This window comes from Mytilus edulis, chromosome 9, assembly GCF_963676685.1.
Source record: "Mytilus edulis chromosome 9, xbMytEdul2.2, whole genome shotgun sequence".
Classification (NCBI taxonomy): Eukaryota; Metazoa; Mollusca; class Bivalvia; order Mytilida; family Mytilidae; genus Mytilus; species Mytilus edulis.
The window spans coordinates 45,853,972-45,871,524 of NC_092352.1; the positions used below are offsets into that span (position 1 = coordinate 45,853,972).

The window sequence follows — 17,553 nt, forward strand, 5'->3', positions numbered from 1 at the left end:
ATGAAACCTTTTTGTTGGCTTGAGGTTACTTCTGTGTCGTTGATGTCTCCTTTTAATTCACAATTATCTCACACGACAATAGTAAAATGAATATGCTCACGAATGTTTTTCGGTCTGATTTAAATCCGCCTTTAGAATGAATCATGTCTATACTTACTTTCCTCCTAATGCATTCTTGTTTGTATTATGTAATAGTTACATTACTCTCTGGTGCATAGACATCGCATTGTCAATAAAACCAAATATCTTCTCATTTTTGTAGTATGAAATATTAGTTCTTTGATCATATTTACTGAAACTGATTACTTATTGAATAACGTAGCTCAAAATGACAAACAGTATTAGAGACTCAGACGAAAGGACGTAATATACTGAACGCATATCTAAACAGACTATAATAATCTGGATACATATCAGAAAAGACCTCATATAACCTGGATAAATATCAGAATAGACTTCAAATTACCGTTTCAACTTATAAAATAACTTATAAATAAGATCATAAATTGAAGTTAAACCTACTGATTTTTCATAACAAATAAGATTGTGCCTCATAGATCATAGACTAATTTCGCTTATGAAAAATAACATTTCTATATGGATTTTGTCTTAAATGCAAAGTGCATACTACTTAGAGTGCGACTGCATTATTCTTATATCATTGAAAATTACTAACAAGTACAAGTTAAAAAATATTGAACATTTATTCTCATTTAATACTAATTAAAAAAAATGTTCTAAAATATCTCATTTATATCTTCGAATTAGGAACGTTGAAATTGAGAAAGGGAATGGGGAATGTGTCAAAGCGACAACAACCCGACCATAGAGCAGACAACAGCCGAAGGCCACCAATGGGTCTTCAATGTAGCAAGAAACTCCCGCACCCGTAGGCGTCCTTCATCTGGCCCCTTAAAAAATATGTATACTAGTAAATGTTAGTCCCTTAGAATTTAAAAAGAAATCAAACTAGTTTAAAGCTGTTGAAAAATTTGTTTTGTGTTTGGTTTTGACTTTTTTTTCAAAGCGGGCGCTTCTCTGTCGGATATCTATATTAAAATATATCGAAGTATTCCACTTAACACATGAACAGGGAAATTTCAAGCATGTACAGAAAGGTAGTTCAACTAGATAAAAGCATACCCTTTTATTTTTAGTAGACATGGCATGAAAAGGTATTTTGTAATCACAAAGATATGGTTATTTAAAATCTTGCTTGGCGTTTCTCATGTTTATCTTCTAGCCATTTTAGTCAACTTTGTTAAGTATGACATTTTTATAATTAGTATATAACAATAACACGACTTTATCTCTTCCATTTTGCCGTATAAATTTAAATTTTCCTATATTTGTATTTTTCGTCAAAAATAAAAACAACGAAATGGAACCGAAATGAATAGAGAAAATATTCATGTCATAGAATAGAATAGTAGCAAAGACAAATCTTGATTCTATGTCAGCATTGTTGATTAATCTGGTCATTATTCAACAGATGGCTCGTCGCCCAGGGGGTCAAAGACCGATTTACAAATGTATATCAATTTCATTGTGATATAGGTATTGGACATTTCTTTTATCTACAGTCACGTCACTGGTTCTCTTTTTTTAACATTGCGATCTGTTACAAGTTACAAGTAAATGATGGGGTATATCTTCATTGTCGTATTCATTTACCGTTTGTACTTTCATTCAAACGTGTCAAATAAAGGCAGTAGTATACTGCTGTTCGAAATTCATTAATCGATTGAGAAAAAAACAAAACAAATCCAGGTAACAAATTAAAACTGAGGGAAACGTATCAAATATAAGAGGAGAACTACGACACAACACTAAATTGTAACACAACATTAAAATGATATACATTACAGTATATCGATGAAGTATTCCGATATTAAGTTGTAACTGAATATACTGGTTTTAATAATAACATTAAAATGTAACACACACGTTTTGAATGAAAGCACAAACGGAAAATTTCCCCTGTTTATCCTATGAATGTTTAGGGCAGTTTTTCTATTGAACTGTTATTAGTTTATAAAATATTGATTTACATAGTTTTATGGAGCAAAAGTTAAAGGTCAGCTAAAGGCACTTTCTATCTACATTAATATCTTCAGTAACCATAAACCAGTCTATTCAGTTGAAACTTAATGTCGGAATACTGCATTGATATATTGAAATTGTATAGTTAAACTTTAAAAAATGTCAAGAAACAGGGTTTTCTTTTGGCCAACAGAATCATGTCAGACAACAATGCAGCCCTTTGGTATTATGAAAATGCCTATACCAAGTCAGGAATATGACAGTTGTTGGCCATTCGTTTAATGTATTTGAGCTTTTGAATTTGCCGTTTTGAATTTTAGTTGTTAGTTTTTACCGACTCAAAAGTTTGAATGTCCTTTTTGATATCTTTCCCTTTATTTTCGCAATTTAATAATGCTTATGGACAACAGACCTAAACAGGAGGAAAAAGAATATTTAATAGTGAATAAATCAACTCATCATAGATACCAGGATAAAATTTTGTATGTACGCCAGTCGTGCGTTTCGTCTACAAATGCCTCTTCGGTGACATTTACGACAGACGCGCGTTTCGTCTACAAATGACTCATCAGTGACGCTCGAAACCTAAAAGGTTAAAAAGGTCAAATAAGTACGAAGTTGAAGAGCATTGAGGACCATAATTCCGAAATGTTTTGCAAATACAGCTAAGGTGATCTAAGGTAGAAAAACCTTAGTATTTAAAAAATTTAAAAGTTTTGTTAACAGTTAATTTATAATTATGACCATAACAATGATAATGCATATCAGCAATGAAGTGCTGTGCTAGGGGAATTAAAACTCTACCAGCAGTGACACCGATCGCGTTGTCTTAAATAAACTCATCATAGATACCAGAATAAACTTTTGTGTTTACGCCAGACGCGCGTTTATCCTCAGAGCAATTTCAACATAACTATAGAAATAAGTTATTTTTATTTTTACCACGACCATTTAGTCTGACTGGTTCCCAGATACAGCTGTATTGCGATATTTAAAAGCAGATTTATATATAGAAATTTTATCAACAAATATTGTAGGTTTTGACAATTAAACATGCTTAATGAAAGAGAAGTAAGTCTAGAAGTTATTGTTGTTGTTAATAGAATTTAAAAAGTCATTATTTCCTTTCCAAACATTTAAAAGTCATTGCAACTTCATCTGTTATGTATCTATTCGAAACATTTAGATTGTTGATTATGTATAAACATCTATGTAATACAATGCATTTGGTCTGTTTGTCATCCAGCTCTAGTCATTGACCTGACAATGGCTGGATACAAAAGACAATGTAATCATTAATTGCTGTGAAACAAAACAGCATCAATAATGTTTGATTATATTTGTACTATAAACAAGTAAAACAAAAGTACATTATTAGCATATTAGATTAGAAACATTAATTAGAGTGTAGATGGCATGATTTCTAATCACCAGTTTAAATACTTTGATGCTTTTCTCATTAACTGTTGCATTAGTTAATACAGTACTATTGTTTATTGTTCTTTGGTTTGCACTCGTGGTTTTTTTAATTGTTAAACCTTATGTATGGTATGTTGTGTCTTGTGTACTATTATTTGTCTGTTTGTCTTTTTCATCTAGAACATTGGCGTTGCAAGTTTACTATTCGATCTATGGCTTTGACTGTCCCTATTGTATCGTTTGTCCCTCTTCTATAGTCCAGGATTAATTCTTAAAAAAAATGTATTTTCTTTTAAGATTTCCATTGTCATACTTTTAATCCACGATATTTTACAAAAGGAAATGTATGTTCCAAGTCAGGGTTATGACATTTGATTTCCAATCGTTTGGTGTCTTTGATATCTTGCCGTTCGTTATCGAATTTCAGTTTTGAATTTCTTTGGAGTTAAGTATAATTGCTATTTTACTTTTTATATACCTTTTCTTACTCCATCGACCGAGGCAAAGTCGTTCAACTAGTATCACAAGAATGTCAACACTGCGATAGTGAATCTGAATCCCGCACGTGGTAGGTGTTTTCGACTTTAATCCAGTTTCCTGCTGAAGGTCGTTGGTTCTCTTTTACTTCTTCAGTCAATCAAACAATAAAGAAACATTAGTTGAAATCCCGAAAATCTAGTTTACTCCGTCACCTTTTGTTGTGTTTGTTGCTGTCTTTTGTAAAAAACTAAATGTCTTGTTTTTAAATTGAATGTTAAAAGTTGGACATCTCGGAAAAAATTATTTTTTAATTATTTGTATTATGAACCATTTATAGTTTGAAATTCAATAAAGATACTTGTCTTCTGATAAAACCTCTTGATGTCTTCTTGGTTAATTATGTGTCGTTGGGTTGATGTCTCTCTCTTTTTTTCACGGATAACCACAATGAACAGATAAAATCAAGAGATTTGTTTTCGGTCTGATTTAATTCCTCTCTTAAAATGAATGATGTCTATGCTAACGCTACCTAATTAGTCTATTCACCGGGTTTGTAATAACATGAGCAACACGAAGAGTGCCACATGTGGAGCAGGATCTGCTTACCCTGCAAGAGCACCTGAGTTCGCCCCGAGTTTTTAGTGGGGTTTGTATTACTTAGTCTTTAGTTTTCTATGTTGTGTCTTGTGCACTATTATTTGTCTGTCAGTCTTTTATGATTTAGTCATGGCGTTGTCAGTTCAAAATATCAAAAGATCAATGTCAGATAAAAAAAACTTAATTTAAATAGTTTGGGGAAGGGGGGATTGAACTGCTGCAAGATGTGGTTATCCAACATTGATTTTTACATATATCTATATGAGTCAATCAATTTTTCCCAAATTAAGTTAAGAGGGGTGGGGTTGGGGGGGGGGGGGGGTCAGTGAAAAAACTATATGAATTAAGTTTTTTATTCTTCACTGAACTTTTGATGTTGTCCCTAACGATCTATGAGATTGACTTTCCCTCTGGTATTCTTTCGCTTTCTTTTGATACATTAGTAATTTACCACACATATCCGTAGTGTCATATTATAAATTATTTTGATTTGGAAATATATGATACGGACACTTGATTTATCCATTGCAAATAACGCCACTTAAAGTAACATGGGGTAACATTTATGTATAAGAAAGGGTATTATTTTCTGGATTCGTATCAGTATCAGTAAAAATCTGAAATAATCTTCATGTTTATCAAAAAAGACCTCCTATAACCTGAATGCTATCAGAAAAAAACTTCAAAACCTTTTTCAACTTTTATTATAACTAAATCAAAAAGATTATATATTGATCATGTTGTTCTTAAGCGTCCAGACTTTCATAATAGATAAAATGGTGTTATATAGATCAAAGACCTTGTCGGCTGTTAGAAAAAAAACGTTTCTATGTGGATTACGCTCAACCAACATAAAAGTGCGATTAAATCATTTGTATATGATTAAATAGTTCATACAATGAATAAATTAAACATTTTTCTAATTACTTCGATCACAAGATAAAAAGGTTTTACACTATCTCATTTTTTTAAACTAGGGAGATAAGGTTAGTATTTGGTCCATGTGTATAAAAAAAACCGGACCTATTTCAACAATATCAAAACAATCTTTTGGTGTTACTCTGTCACTTTTAATGAATTATCTTGGAATTCTGTAGTTTTGTTATCTTGTCATGTTTATTTTTCAGATGTTCAAAATATCATCCTGTTATAACATATTTTCATTGTTTTTTTACTTATAAGCTCAAGAATTTTAAACTTTTTGCATGTAGATAATGGCAGCAAAACTAGCTAAAAACGAACTCTTCTTGGATCTTCTCCTCTTTGGTCTGATATCACCGTTGAACTCAAGAGATATTTTCTAATAAGGTGATTTTAACAAATGTGATGTATACTAGGTTATATTTCATTTTGTTCAATTAAATTCAAAATCAACTTCCTCAGATTCATTTTTTCTGGCCTTGTATTGTTATAATTTCGGCCCGAAAAAAAGATAAAGAAAAATGGATCTAAAATTATAAGGAACATTATTCATTTCACGGATGACAACAGATATGTTCTTAAGTTTTACTCTAGTTCAATCTTTAGTTTCCATGTTGTGTTTTGTACTCTGCTGTTTGTTTTATAGGTCTTTTTCTTATTTTTTTTATTGCAATGGCGTTATCCGCATATTTACGATTTAAGAATTTAAATGATCCTTTTGTGTCTTTCTCCTCTCATTCAAACCTATAAAGATCTATAAAGTATTATGGACAAATCATCTCGAATGTATGTATGCATTTTTGTGTAGTCTGCTCATTATTCGACAGCTGGGTCATCACCTGATAGGTCATAGACTGATATACAAATGATTATCAATTTCTTAGTGATAAAGGTATACATTATTTCTTATATCTACGGTAACATCAGTGCTGATTCTCTTTCTATAATGGTGAACTACCACGATGGTGAATCTTGTTATTATTATCAGTTATGATTTGTATTTTTTTAACAAGCGCGGTAAAACATTTGTTTTGTTAATCCTAAGCATTTTTATCGCTTTATTTTGATGTGCATAGTTATTTAACAAAGCTAAATGGATCTTTATAATGTGTTAAATTTAACTTAATATGTGACAGTCCTGTGATAATCTCTGGTAGTTAGTTTTTCGTACTATGAGCCATTCAATGCTTGACATGCTTACAGACACCAGTCAACTGATGAAAACTTCGTGATGTCGTGTATGTTATTTCTGAGTCGTTAGGTTCGTGGATAAATCGTGATTAATGTACACGAATTGTGTCTGGTGTCATTTGATTCCTCTTTAACATGAATCATGCCGATACTAACTTTCATACTAATCTATATGCCAATTTCTATTTCGAACTCTAATTCGGATTATGTTATAAACTACATTAGCTAAACCCACATCTAACCCGTATGGTCTCTAGTGCATAGGTGTCTTATTGCCAATACTACAACATATCTACTTATTTGTATATATTGAAATATTATTTCTTTGGACAAACATAATTCAGAAAGCTGATCACTTATCAAATAACGCAATTCAAAATTAGATAGGTTAATAGAGATTCATAAGTAAAGGCATAATGCACTCGATCTGTATCAGAAAAGACCTCGAATAACCCGGATGCATATAAAAAAAAGACTCAAATATCTCAATGAAAATCCGAAAAGACCTCAAATAACCCATTTGAAATCATATAATAACTTAATCATAAAAATCATGTATCATTTATTCATAATATATTGGATAGTGCTTTAAAGATCAAAGACCTATTCAGTTTCTGCAAAAGAAAACGAATGTTTCTATAGATAACGTCTCAAGTTATTAGTTCAGGTTTCATATAGCGCCATTGCATTATCCTTATGTAATTGAATAGTACTCACTTCTTACAAAAACACACAAATTGACATAAGATTTTATTATTTCTACAACAAGATGAATAGGGTTCGACAAATTCTGAAATATTTCCTCACACTAGGGAAATTGTATGATAAAACTAACTGGATGGTATTCGTCACTCAAATTTAAATATTCTAAACTTAAATAACTCGAAGTTTTTTAAAAACAAATTCAGATGTTAAGTATTACATATGAAATCTGAACTTGAAACTTTTAGCATCTAAACAAACAGTTAAACCAGCCACCTTGTCCTCATTTTCAGATTTTCTTTTATGTGATTTGACCAAGAAATATTATTTTCCCTCAATGTGTATTTTTTACTCAAAAAGATGATGCAATTTAAAAATCTTGCTTTGTACCTTATAAGTTCCTTACATCAAATATATACCAACGACAATCTGCCATTAACACAGGCGTGTCATCTTCCCTTTTTCACAAAAAAGTTAAACTGAAATGTGTTAGACTTACGAGTATTTTTACTCTTAAAATTGTTTGTGAAAAGTGCAACTGGCTTTTAAAATAAGTATTTAATGTGACTTTCAATCGTGTGACAGCTAAATTCCTCTGCTTATCCTGTCAACTCACCTGGTTGCATTGCATTTTCAGTTCGCTGTTTCATAAACTAAAGGACTATAGGTAGTTTAATTGTTCGAAACCCAACATACAGACAACTTCACGTCATAAATTCAATTTCCATGTTTGTGCTAATCCAACTAATGTATTTTCTTTTCCCGTTTAAGATATCTCTTATTCATCTCATTTACTCTCTCAAAATCTTATAAATGTCCTTGGTTTCTTCAGTCTTTGCAATATGCATTTAAAACACTTACACCTTCATTTTTAAAGGTTTAGCTAGCTATAAACCCAGATTTAAATCACTGTATTCTACATAATGAAATGCCTTTACAAAGCGAGGAATATGACAAACGCTTTCCATTCATAAACTGCGTATTCATGTGAACTTCAATTTATACCCCTAGCTAGAGATTGACAACGCATACATTGTACGTGTACCGCTTATTTAAAGGAAAAGAATGTCAATAATGAAAGTGAAACAAAGGTAAATCATTTGATAACCGATCCACATAAAATCATTCTTATACGGATAAAAGTGATGAGAAATACATAGTTTTAATCTATAAAATAGAATTAAACAGACCTATACAAATCCAATTGCACGTGTTGGTTAAATCTATTCATATCTTTATTTATGTTTACATCGCTTATATGGTCATCTGAGGTCAACTCGATATTTAATTAGATGGCGTCTGGACTAAAATACACATGAAACAAAGCTACGTTTTTTCATGCCTGTGCCCTGTTTATTGTTTATTTTAGACTTTTTATAATTTTTATTAATGTTTTACATTGTTATAAATAGAATATGAGAATTTGAGTGAATTCGGTGAATATGAATTTGACAGCTAGTGCCCTTTTAAAGCAAAATATGTTTTCATATATACCGTTAGATTGAATAAAATACAATTGAACTCGATATAGAAATGCATATATATCAGATCCATGACCCTCAGTTCTAAATTACCAAACTAAATTAGCTTTTCGATTGTACTGCGTATTTTTGATAGAATATGTTAATAATGAAAGTTGATCGTTGATGATTAATTTTTAGGAAAAATGTAAATCAATCCTTCCAATCTTTCTTCTTTGACGTTTTATTCAATACAGCAACTCCAAAATAAAGAACCGTTTTCCTTTTCTTTCAAAATTTGTTTCAAAGTATGAATTTATCGCATTTAGGGAGTGTAAATTAGGACATGGAACGGCAGAAGCTTTGGTTTATACAATTTTATTTATGTATTTGACATTTAGCCAACAATAGTTAAGAAGACAGTCTGATAATCGAATGTCTTTTGTATAGTATAACTTAAGTTTGTACTGAAATTGAGGAAACATTTAGCGTGCCTATAACTTTTATAATCTAACTCAGCTGCAAATATTTTGTTGAACGCTCATTTACTTATTACGAGCATGTTTTCCAAAAGCGTGATGAAAAACAATTTAAAGGTTGCCCCAGCTTCTATTTCCATAAAAAAAACTATAAACCTCAGACTTACATTACTGTTTTACAAATAAGGAATAATGGTAATAAGAGACGCAGTTTTTACTGTAACGTCTATATTTGACATCAGCTGAGTTTTTCCTAGTCAAGTGAAGTCTGTATTTAATTTACTTACATTTTATACATAGTTTTGGTGTAGTGAGCTTTGTATTTTTACATTGAAAGCAGCAGTAAAAATATAGAAATATGGAATCCACTATTCCGCTGAAGTCTTTTCGATATGTTTAGATACAAAGTGCTTTTCCAAAGCATCAAAGCATGGTTTTCATTTCTATCATTGATGTCAATAAAACAGGAATAGTTGTTTTAGGGGAATATAATAATCTTCAGCATTGTATTTAATCATATGGCAAAACTTTAAGAAAATGGTGGTCCTATGCTCTCCATCTGCGTACTTTATTTGGCTTTTTACACTTTTTTTTATTCGATTGTCGATGATGAGTCTTTTGTAGACGAAAAACGCATCTACCGCTTATACAGGTATCTATGATGAGTTTATTTGCACTTAATTTCCTTCGATATACATAAGATTTTTATCATTTCTCATATGATAACTCTAGATTTAAGATAATATGCAATGAAATCTCCATCTTAGACTGAAAACTAATCAGTATAAATTTTTATTGACGCAAGAATTTCGGTACAGAAATAAAAAGATAATCATAAAAAAGTAAATGAAATCATTAATGCATACAATAGATGGTTTTGACTGTATCAATGTTGTTCTGAAGCAAGAAAACGAGTACCTGTTCGAAACGAATCAATGTGTAAGTCCGTCCGCTTTGATTAACTCATTTATTTAACAAAATTAATGTTTATTAAATACTTAATGAATATATTCTTATAAATATACGTATTGGTAGTCCACTAGTATAATTTCTTTTTTAAAGTAGGAGGATTTCTAGTTTCCTGTATTGGTTGTTTATGTCATATTTTAGATTTGATACTTTATAATTAATATTTTGGAGAATTTGGTATTTATGGTTACCATTGTTAAAGCCCTGGGGCAATATAAGACGTGGAATGTTGTATAGACATTTGCCTTTTATTGGCTTAGTCTTCAGATATCTATATTGTATGTTCGTTAGGTGGCTTTGTCATGGACTTATAATCCTTGTAATTTGTAATTCATACACAAATTAAACTTTATGATTCCCTATGCTATTGCTGTTGACTTTCATTTTTTTATACTAATAGATCAATGGACGCCTTCGGGTGCGGGAATTTCTCGCTGCACTGGAGACCTATAATTGGTGACCTTCTGTTGTTGTCTGTTCTGTGGTCGGTTGTTGTCTCCTTGACACATTCCCCATTTCCATTCTCAATTTTAGGTATAAAGAACTTTTGATTTGCTGGCAAAATGACGAGCTGTTTGGTTATTTTACCAAACGGTCTTCTCTTCAAGGCATTTCATATTAACATTTGCTACATGGAACAGCAAAAGCTCTTGTTAATTTAATTTTTCTGTTGGAAATGGATATTGTAACGTCATCCTTAAATTTCAGCGCACATGAGCGCACCCCCAGTATTCGGTTGGGTTCGTATTGTTCCCTTTTTCAGGGTCTATCATTCTTATCAGGGGTTTTTAACACCAACATTGTATCATATAATTTTCAGAATGGAAATGTGGAATGTTTCAAAGAGACAACAATCAGTCCAAAGAGAAGACAGCAGCCGAATGACGCCAATGGGTCATCAACACAGCGAGAAAATCCCGCTCCTAGAGGCGGGCATCAGCTGGCCCCTAAGAAAAATGTGTAAATTCAGTGAAAATGAACGTCATACTAAACTCAGGAATATATAAATGAATTAAAATTAAAAATCATACAAGACTGACACAGATCAGAGGCTTCTGACTTTGGACAGGTGCTAAAATCCGGCGGGGTTAAACTATTTCTATGAGATTTCAACTCTCCCCCTATACGTGTACATCTACCCAATGTAGAAAACAAACATACAGCAATAAGCACAGCAAAACTTAGTTTGAAAGAAGTCCGAGTCCGATGTCAGAAAAGGTAACACAAATAACTATAAGGGCTACTAGCAGTTACTGACATGCCAGCCCTCAATTAAACTGGTTGAAAGATTAAGTCTTCATCATATAAATGTCAAGCACAGTCCCTCCAGTGAGGTGTTTAGTATCATACATCATAAAATATATGAGAAGATCATAACCCGTGTCTGGCCAACAACTTGTTTAAGTTTAAATGTGTTTATTTCTGATACAAAGACCTTATAAGTGTATCGTATACCTACATGCATGACCGCTTTGTTAAAAGCGAAATGAAATTATATGAAAAATCAATTGTTGCATCCGATTAAATTTGATTAATGTATCTACAAATGTATTATTTAGCATTAATACAGAAACTTAAAAGATAATTTTGTAAGCAAAGGTCATATAGAAAAAAAAGGGGATGTGGTATAGTTTAGAAATGATATTGAAGAAAGTTTAACGTTTAACGTGTTTTTAAGTCTTATAGCCTTACACAGAAGTTATTGAACGCTCATCTGCTTATTACGATGTTTTCCAATTGCATGATGAAAAACAATTTCATGGTTGCCACAGTTTCAAATGTCCATAAAATACTTTAAAACTCAGCCTTACATCAGCATCTTACAAATAGGGAAACTTAATATGGTAATGTAAGACGTAGTTTATAATGCAACGTCTATATTTGAGATCAGCTGATATTACAACTGTATTGCAACTGAAATTAAAACAACTTGGTACAAAACAACTTATAAATAGATATTATTTATAAAAAAAGAAGATGTGATCAAGATATTGTAATGCCATCCTACAATTTCGTTACACATGAGATCGATCACCCCCAGTATTCGGTTGGATTTGTGTTGTTTCGTTTGGTCAGGATCTATCATTCTTATCCAAAGTTTTTAGTATATGAATATCAAGCAAAATGCCTCACGTTAGGGTTTTATTATCAACCCATCTTATATTTATGAGTAGAACATAACCCGTGTCTGGCCAACCACTTGGTTTAGAATAAATGTGTTTATATCCGATGCAAAGACCCTATAAGTGAATCAACATGCATGACAGCTTTGTTAAAAAGTAAAATGGAATACATGTAAAATCAATAATTGTTACATCCGATTATATTTGATTAATGTATCTATTATTTAGCATTTATACAGAAACTTAAAAAATAATATGATAATCGAAGGTCATATAGAAAAAAAAATAAGGGGATGTGGTATACTAGTAGTTTAAAAATGAAATTTAAGAAAGTTTAGCGTGTTAAAAGTCTTATAGCCTTACTCAAACGTTGATGAATGTATGTGCTGTATGCGGAAGGTATTTGAAAAATTGCGCATTAATTTTATAAAGGAGATTTTGTATAAGTTGTATACTATTGCCGTTAACCGGTTTGGCGGTCAGTATAAAAGAAAATTGCACGGGTTTTTAGTTATCAAGGACTGAGTAGTGACCACATACGCGCACGTCATATATATATATATATACATGTATAGGTAGAAGTTTATTTTCATTTTTTTTTGTTTACAAAATATTTGTATTCAAGTTTTATATAGAACAGTATTTAAATGTGTTGTATTTATTTTGTAGATTATTTTGTTGCAGAAAATATTGTCCAAGATTCTGTCATCTTGTGTTTTTGACAGGACTTTTGTTATTTAGTTTGATGGACTAAACATGCAGATCAGATACATTTTGTATAAGAAATAAAATTTAAGAGGTGGTCACTGCGCCATTCAGTCGAGGTGGTCACTGCGCCATTCAGTATCCAACCTTGTGTTTGTTTTCTTGATTTTAGAAAATAAAGGCTAATTTTGAAGTGTAAATAATTGGATGTGCTCAATTATTTACACATATGTTCAAAATAGATGGAGCATTTTAGCACATAAATACTTTATGTTTGGTTAAACAACGTGCATTAAAACATAATAAGATTTTCTTATTCTTATAAAAAATCCATTGTTGCATCTAATGAAATTTGATTTATGTATTATTTAACATCCATACATAAACTACTTAGAAAACAATATGATAAACAAAGGTCCTATAATTCTGAAACAAATGTGAAGGAACATATAGCGTGTCTATGAGTTTTATAGCCTTACTCAGGAGTTATTGAACGCTCATCTGGTTATTACTATGTTTCCGATTGCGTGATGAAAAACAATTTAAAACTTAGATTTACATCAGTATCTCACAAATAGGAAAACTTTTAATATGGTTATATAAGACGTCGTTTATAATGCAAAGTCTAGATTTGAGATCATCTGACATTACGTTTTTATTGACACTAAAATTTATACTACTTGGTACATGTACAATGTTTTTTTTTATAAATTCATATGTATGTCCTATATCTTATGTATGTCTATATCTTATAACATTATGTGTCTTGATCACATTTTGCAACATCAATCCTTAGTCAAACCTTCATTGAACGTTACGAAGCCTGAACTGAATTCGAAGCTTCTACATCATTAGGATATAGAATCCTTAGCAAAGTTTTTTTTTCATTTTTTTCTCTCTGTTTTTTTTATACAAATAATGACGTAGTGTTTGGGTCGCGAAACATACACTTTTGCACTGACAACAGCGATGGACCATTAAGCTGGGGTCACACATTCACGATTTTTACTGCCGTCCTTGACAGGACCATTCCCGATTAAAATTTGTCAAAAGTCTGATCAAGATCCTGTGAATCGTGGATGGAAATTCGATTTGTATCTTTCGCCAGGTAAAATTCGACCGAGTATGTCACGACTGCGTCCCGATTCTACCGAATGTAATCCGACAGAGATCAGATAGTGACAAGACAGTGAACCGACGCTGACGGAAGTTATCCGATCGAAAACTGACGGCATAATCGGGATGATCAGGTACTGTCGGAACGTAATCCTATCACGGTCCGCTCTATCGCATTGCAAACGGCTTTGTCTGGTCTCAGTCGTATTGTATTCTGTTATTGTCGGAACTTCTCCAGATCATTCCCGTTCCACAGGACACCGTCCCGAATACACAGAACATTGTTAGGAATTCGATCCGATACAGCAGAATCTGTCACGACATAGGCACGATTGTAATCCGACTAGACAAAATCGGCTGAGTTTCCCCGAATGTTACGGGACGCACCTAACTGTCGGGGTGCTTTGCCGAACTATTCGGACCCTTCCCGACCAGTAGGAATCTGTTACGAACTAAAACGACTGCGTTCAGACAATAATAGGACATTCCAGATAATTGAGGATACTAATCCGACTTTTTCACTTTTCGTGTCGTATCGCTGTCTGATCTCAAACGGGAGCAATAATCGGCAATGTGTGAACCCCGCATTAACGATTTAGTGGTTGACATATTGTTGCCTCGTTATGAAACTTCAATCATTTCCAATGAATAGAAATGTATGATCTGAATATGCTAACAGTCTCAACAGAAAAGATTGGTGTCAGGTAATGGAAGCTTGTGTTAAATCTTCGTGAAATTTATGATGTTTTGTGTTGTTACTGTTGTAAGGTTGCTGTTTAATTGATTTATACCTCAAAATTTTTTTATTTTTTTTGTCAAAATGCAAAAAAAAGCCATTTAAAATATGACAAATATTTATTTATTTTGAAATAAATTTTATGAATATATACTTTAATGAAAGCTCTTTGGTGAGGGATGTATTGTTATATTATGATTGTAGCAACCATTCTGAAATTCTCCGCTCCCGCAGTCGTTTATCTACTTTTGTTTCAATACCGTGGTCTTGTAGAATATTTGTTAATTTGTCCATATGATCACTATCCGTGACGTCATCTTCAAAATCACTGTCATTTGATGTTTTGGTTTGGCGTAACCAATTGTCGTTAATGTATTTACTTATGTCCTTCACCTCACAACGTCTTTCTGGTTTACAGTCAAGTGCCTTCCGAAAGAACCTCATTAAACGAGGGGTGAATTTACGCCATTGGGATGGAATTTTGGTCGTTTTTCGTCGTTGCCATTGAATGAATTCGTTATAGTAAATGTCACTAATATCTGCGTTTTCCCACGGAAAATTCCCCGTCAACATACAGAAGAGCAATACTCCATATGCAAACATATCACCGGAAGAAGAAACACTGATGCTTTCGTTTCGGACGGCATCACAAACTTCTGGCGGTGTGTATGGAATGGATCCATTCACTTTTCGCACTATTGTACCTTCTTTTCTCGACATGCCGAAATCCATAAGCTTAACTTTACTGAAGTCTTTCTCAAACACAAGAATGTTTTCTGGTTTGATGTCTCGATGTACTAGTTGCTTGCTGTGCATGAAGTCGAGTGCAGACGAAATTTGTTTCATGACGGTTTTTGAGTCTTTTTCTGACATTCCTTCCTGTGGCGAAATGAGATCAAAAAGGTCACCGAAAGGCGCAAATTCCTGTACGAATACAAACGAAACTCTGGTTTCGAATGCAACATTGTAAGTGTCAACAATATTGGTATGAGGCGATAGAAAGTAGCTAAGGTTAAATTCCCTTTGAAATTCCTTCAGTTTAACATGTGTCTTTGGAAGGATTTTCAGGGCAATATTAGTTCCAGTTTCTCTACATTTAGCCAAAACAACTTTACCGTATGTTCCTCTTCCAAGTTCTCGCAAAATATCGTAATGATCTCGTAAACATAATTGAAGGAGATTATCTGGTGTGCTTAATCTCGGCGATCTTGGAATGTTCGAAGTGTTGTTACTCATCGTTATTATTTTTTTCTAAGCTTCACATCTGAAATAAAATAAAAAAACATGTCATAATGTTTTATTCATTTTTTATTTTACATGTTCATGTTTGCGTTGGTGTATATATATAATTATGTATATATGTGCAGCAGCTGTAGCTTTCAATCTCAATTCAATGTATTACAATCAAAATCAATGATTACAACCTATTGATGAAACATTTTCACGTCATGGTGAAAGAATTGAAAATATATGTTACACAGTCAGTTGTTTCCTCGGAGCAAATCGAAAATCAGATAAAAGAAAAAGATAGGAAAACAATAAAAATGTCTATAAATACTTTTTTCGTAGCTTTAATCTAAAGACGGTAAACTGCTGTGACGTCAGTTATCAATTAGATCCAGGTAACTATTTCTAGAGATGAATGCTTTGTAAACTATGATCAGTGATTAATCCATCAAGATTATTGTGGCGAAGTGCATGTTCGATGCAATTAATATATATATCAGTTTGTTTCAGAAGGTTAAGAGCCTATTCATTGGAATATAATAGTTTGATATAAGGCATCTATAATACTAAAATTACGAGGTCCAATTTGTCAGCCGTCATCACGTAAAAACGACGAATCAAAGAATTCAACTTTATATATAACTAATATAGTACAAAGGTGTAGATTAAAAATTACACCATTCCAGGCCCTTTTGTTTTCCACGTAATTAATATTGCCAATAATTAAGAAGTTCCGGGTCGAGTCCGATACCGATACCAATAGTATATTCACCTGTTACCGATTACCTTATCTGTACGTTCCGCATCTGACAGGCGCACCACCAAACGGTGTATTCAGGATAAATATGCTATATAGTATTACACGGGTCATAATCACAGGGTTGACACTACTTAATTGCAGTCAAATTGTTACCTATTGTTGTATTTTAATCAGTTAGACTTTCTAAGATAACAATACGAATACTAAAAATCTGGACTAAAATAAGGCGTATAGGTACAGTTTTCAATTTGTTAGCGGGTATGACGTAAAACAGCGAATCAAAGAATTCAATATTTATAACTAATATAGGACAATGCTGTTGATTAAAAAATACTCCATTCCAGGACCTTTTGTTTTCCAAAAAATATTATTATCAATAATTGATAAGTTCCAGTTCGACGGGTTCAAACAGAAAGATTTGAAAGCAGAGAAAACTGTGTATCTTATAATCAGCATGACTTTATCAGATGACAATACTAATACTAAAATAAGGCTTGCACATAGTTATATACTTTAATTCAGTCACGGACCCTCGATATACGGGTGTGTTCTAGTTGCATTTATAAATACTATCTACGTGTAATATAATTTATTAAAATCTTCGGGTGGAAATCGTATGAATTTT

At 32.3% G+C, this 17,553-nt stretch overlaps 1 protein-coding gene across 4 annotated transcripts in view; it reads right to left on the reverse strand.

Annotated features, from left to right (window-relative positions):
- Positions 1–15,041: 15,041 nt before the first annotated feature.
- Positions 15,042–17,553, reverse strand: part of LOC139488487 (serine/threonine-protein kinase SBK1-like) — a 76,543-nt gene continuing 74,031 nt past the window's right edge. For all 4 annotated transcript variants that reach the window (XM_071274163.1, XM_071274162.1, XM_071274164.1 and 1 more), the window contains one exon: positions 15,042–16,205. In XM_071274163.1, the coding sequence (XP_071130264.1) occupies positions 15,134–16,177 (1,044 nt within the window). In that variant the 5' untranslated portion in view covers positions 16,178–16,205 and the 3' untranslated portion in view covers positions 15,042–15,133. The remainder of the gene's footprint in view (positions 16,206–17,553) is intronic.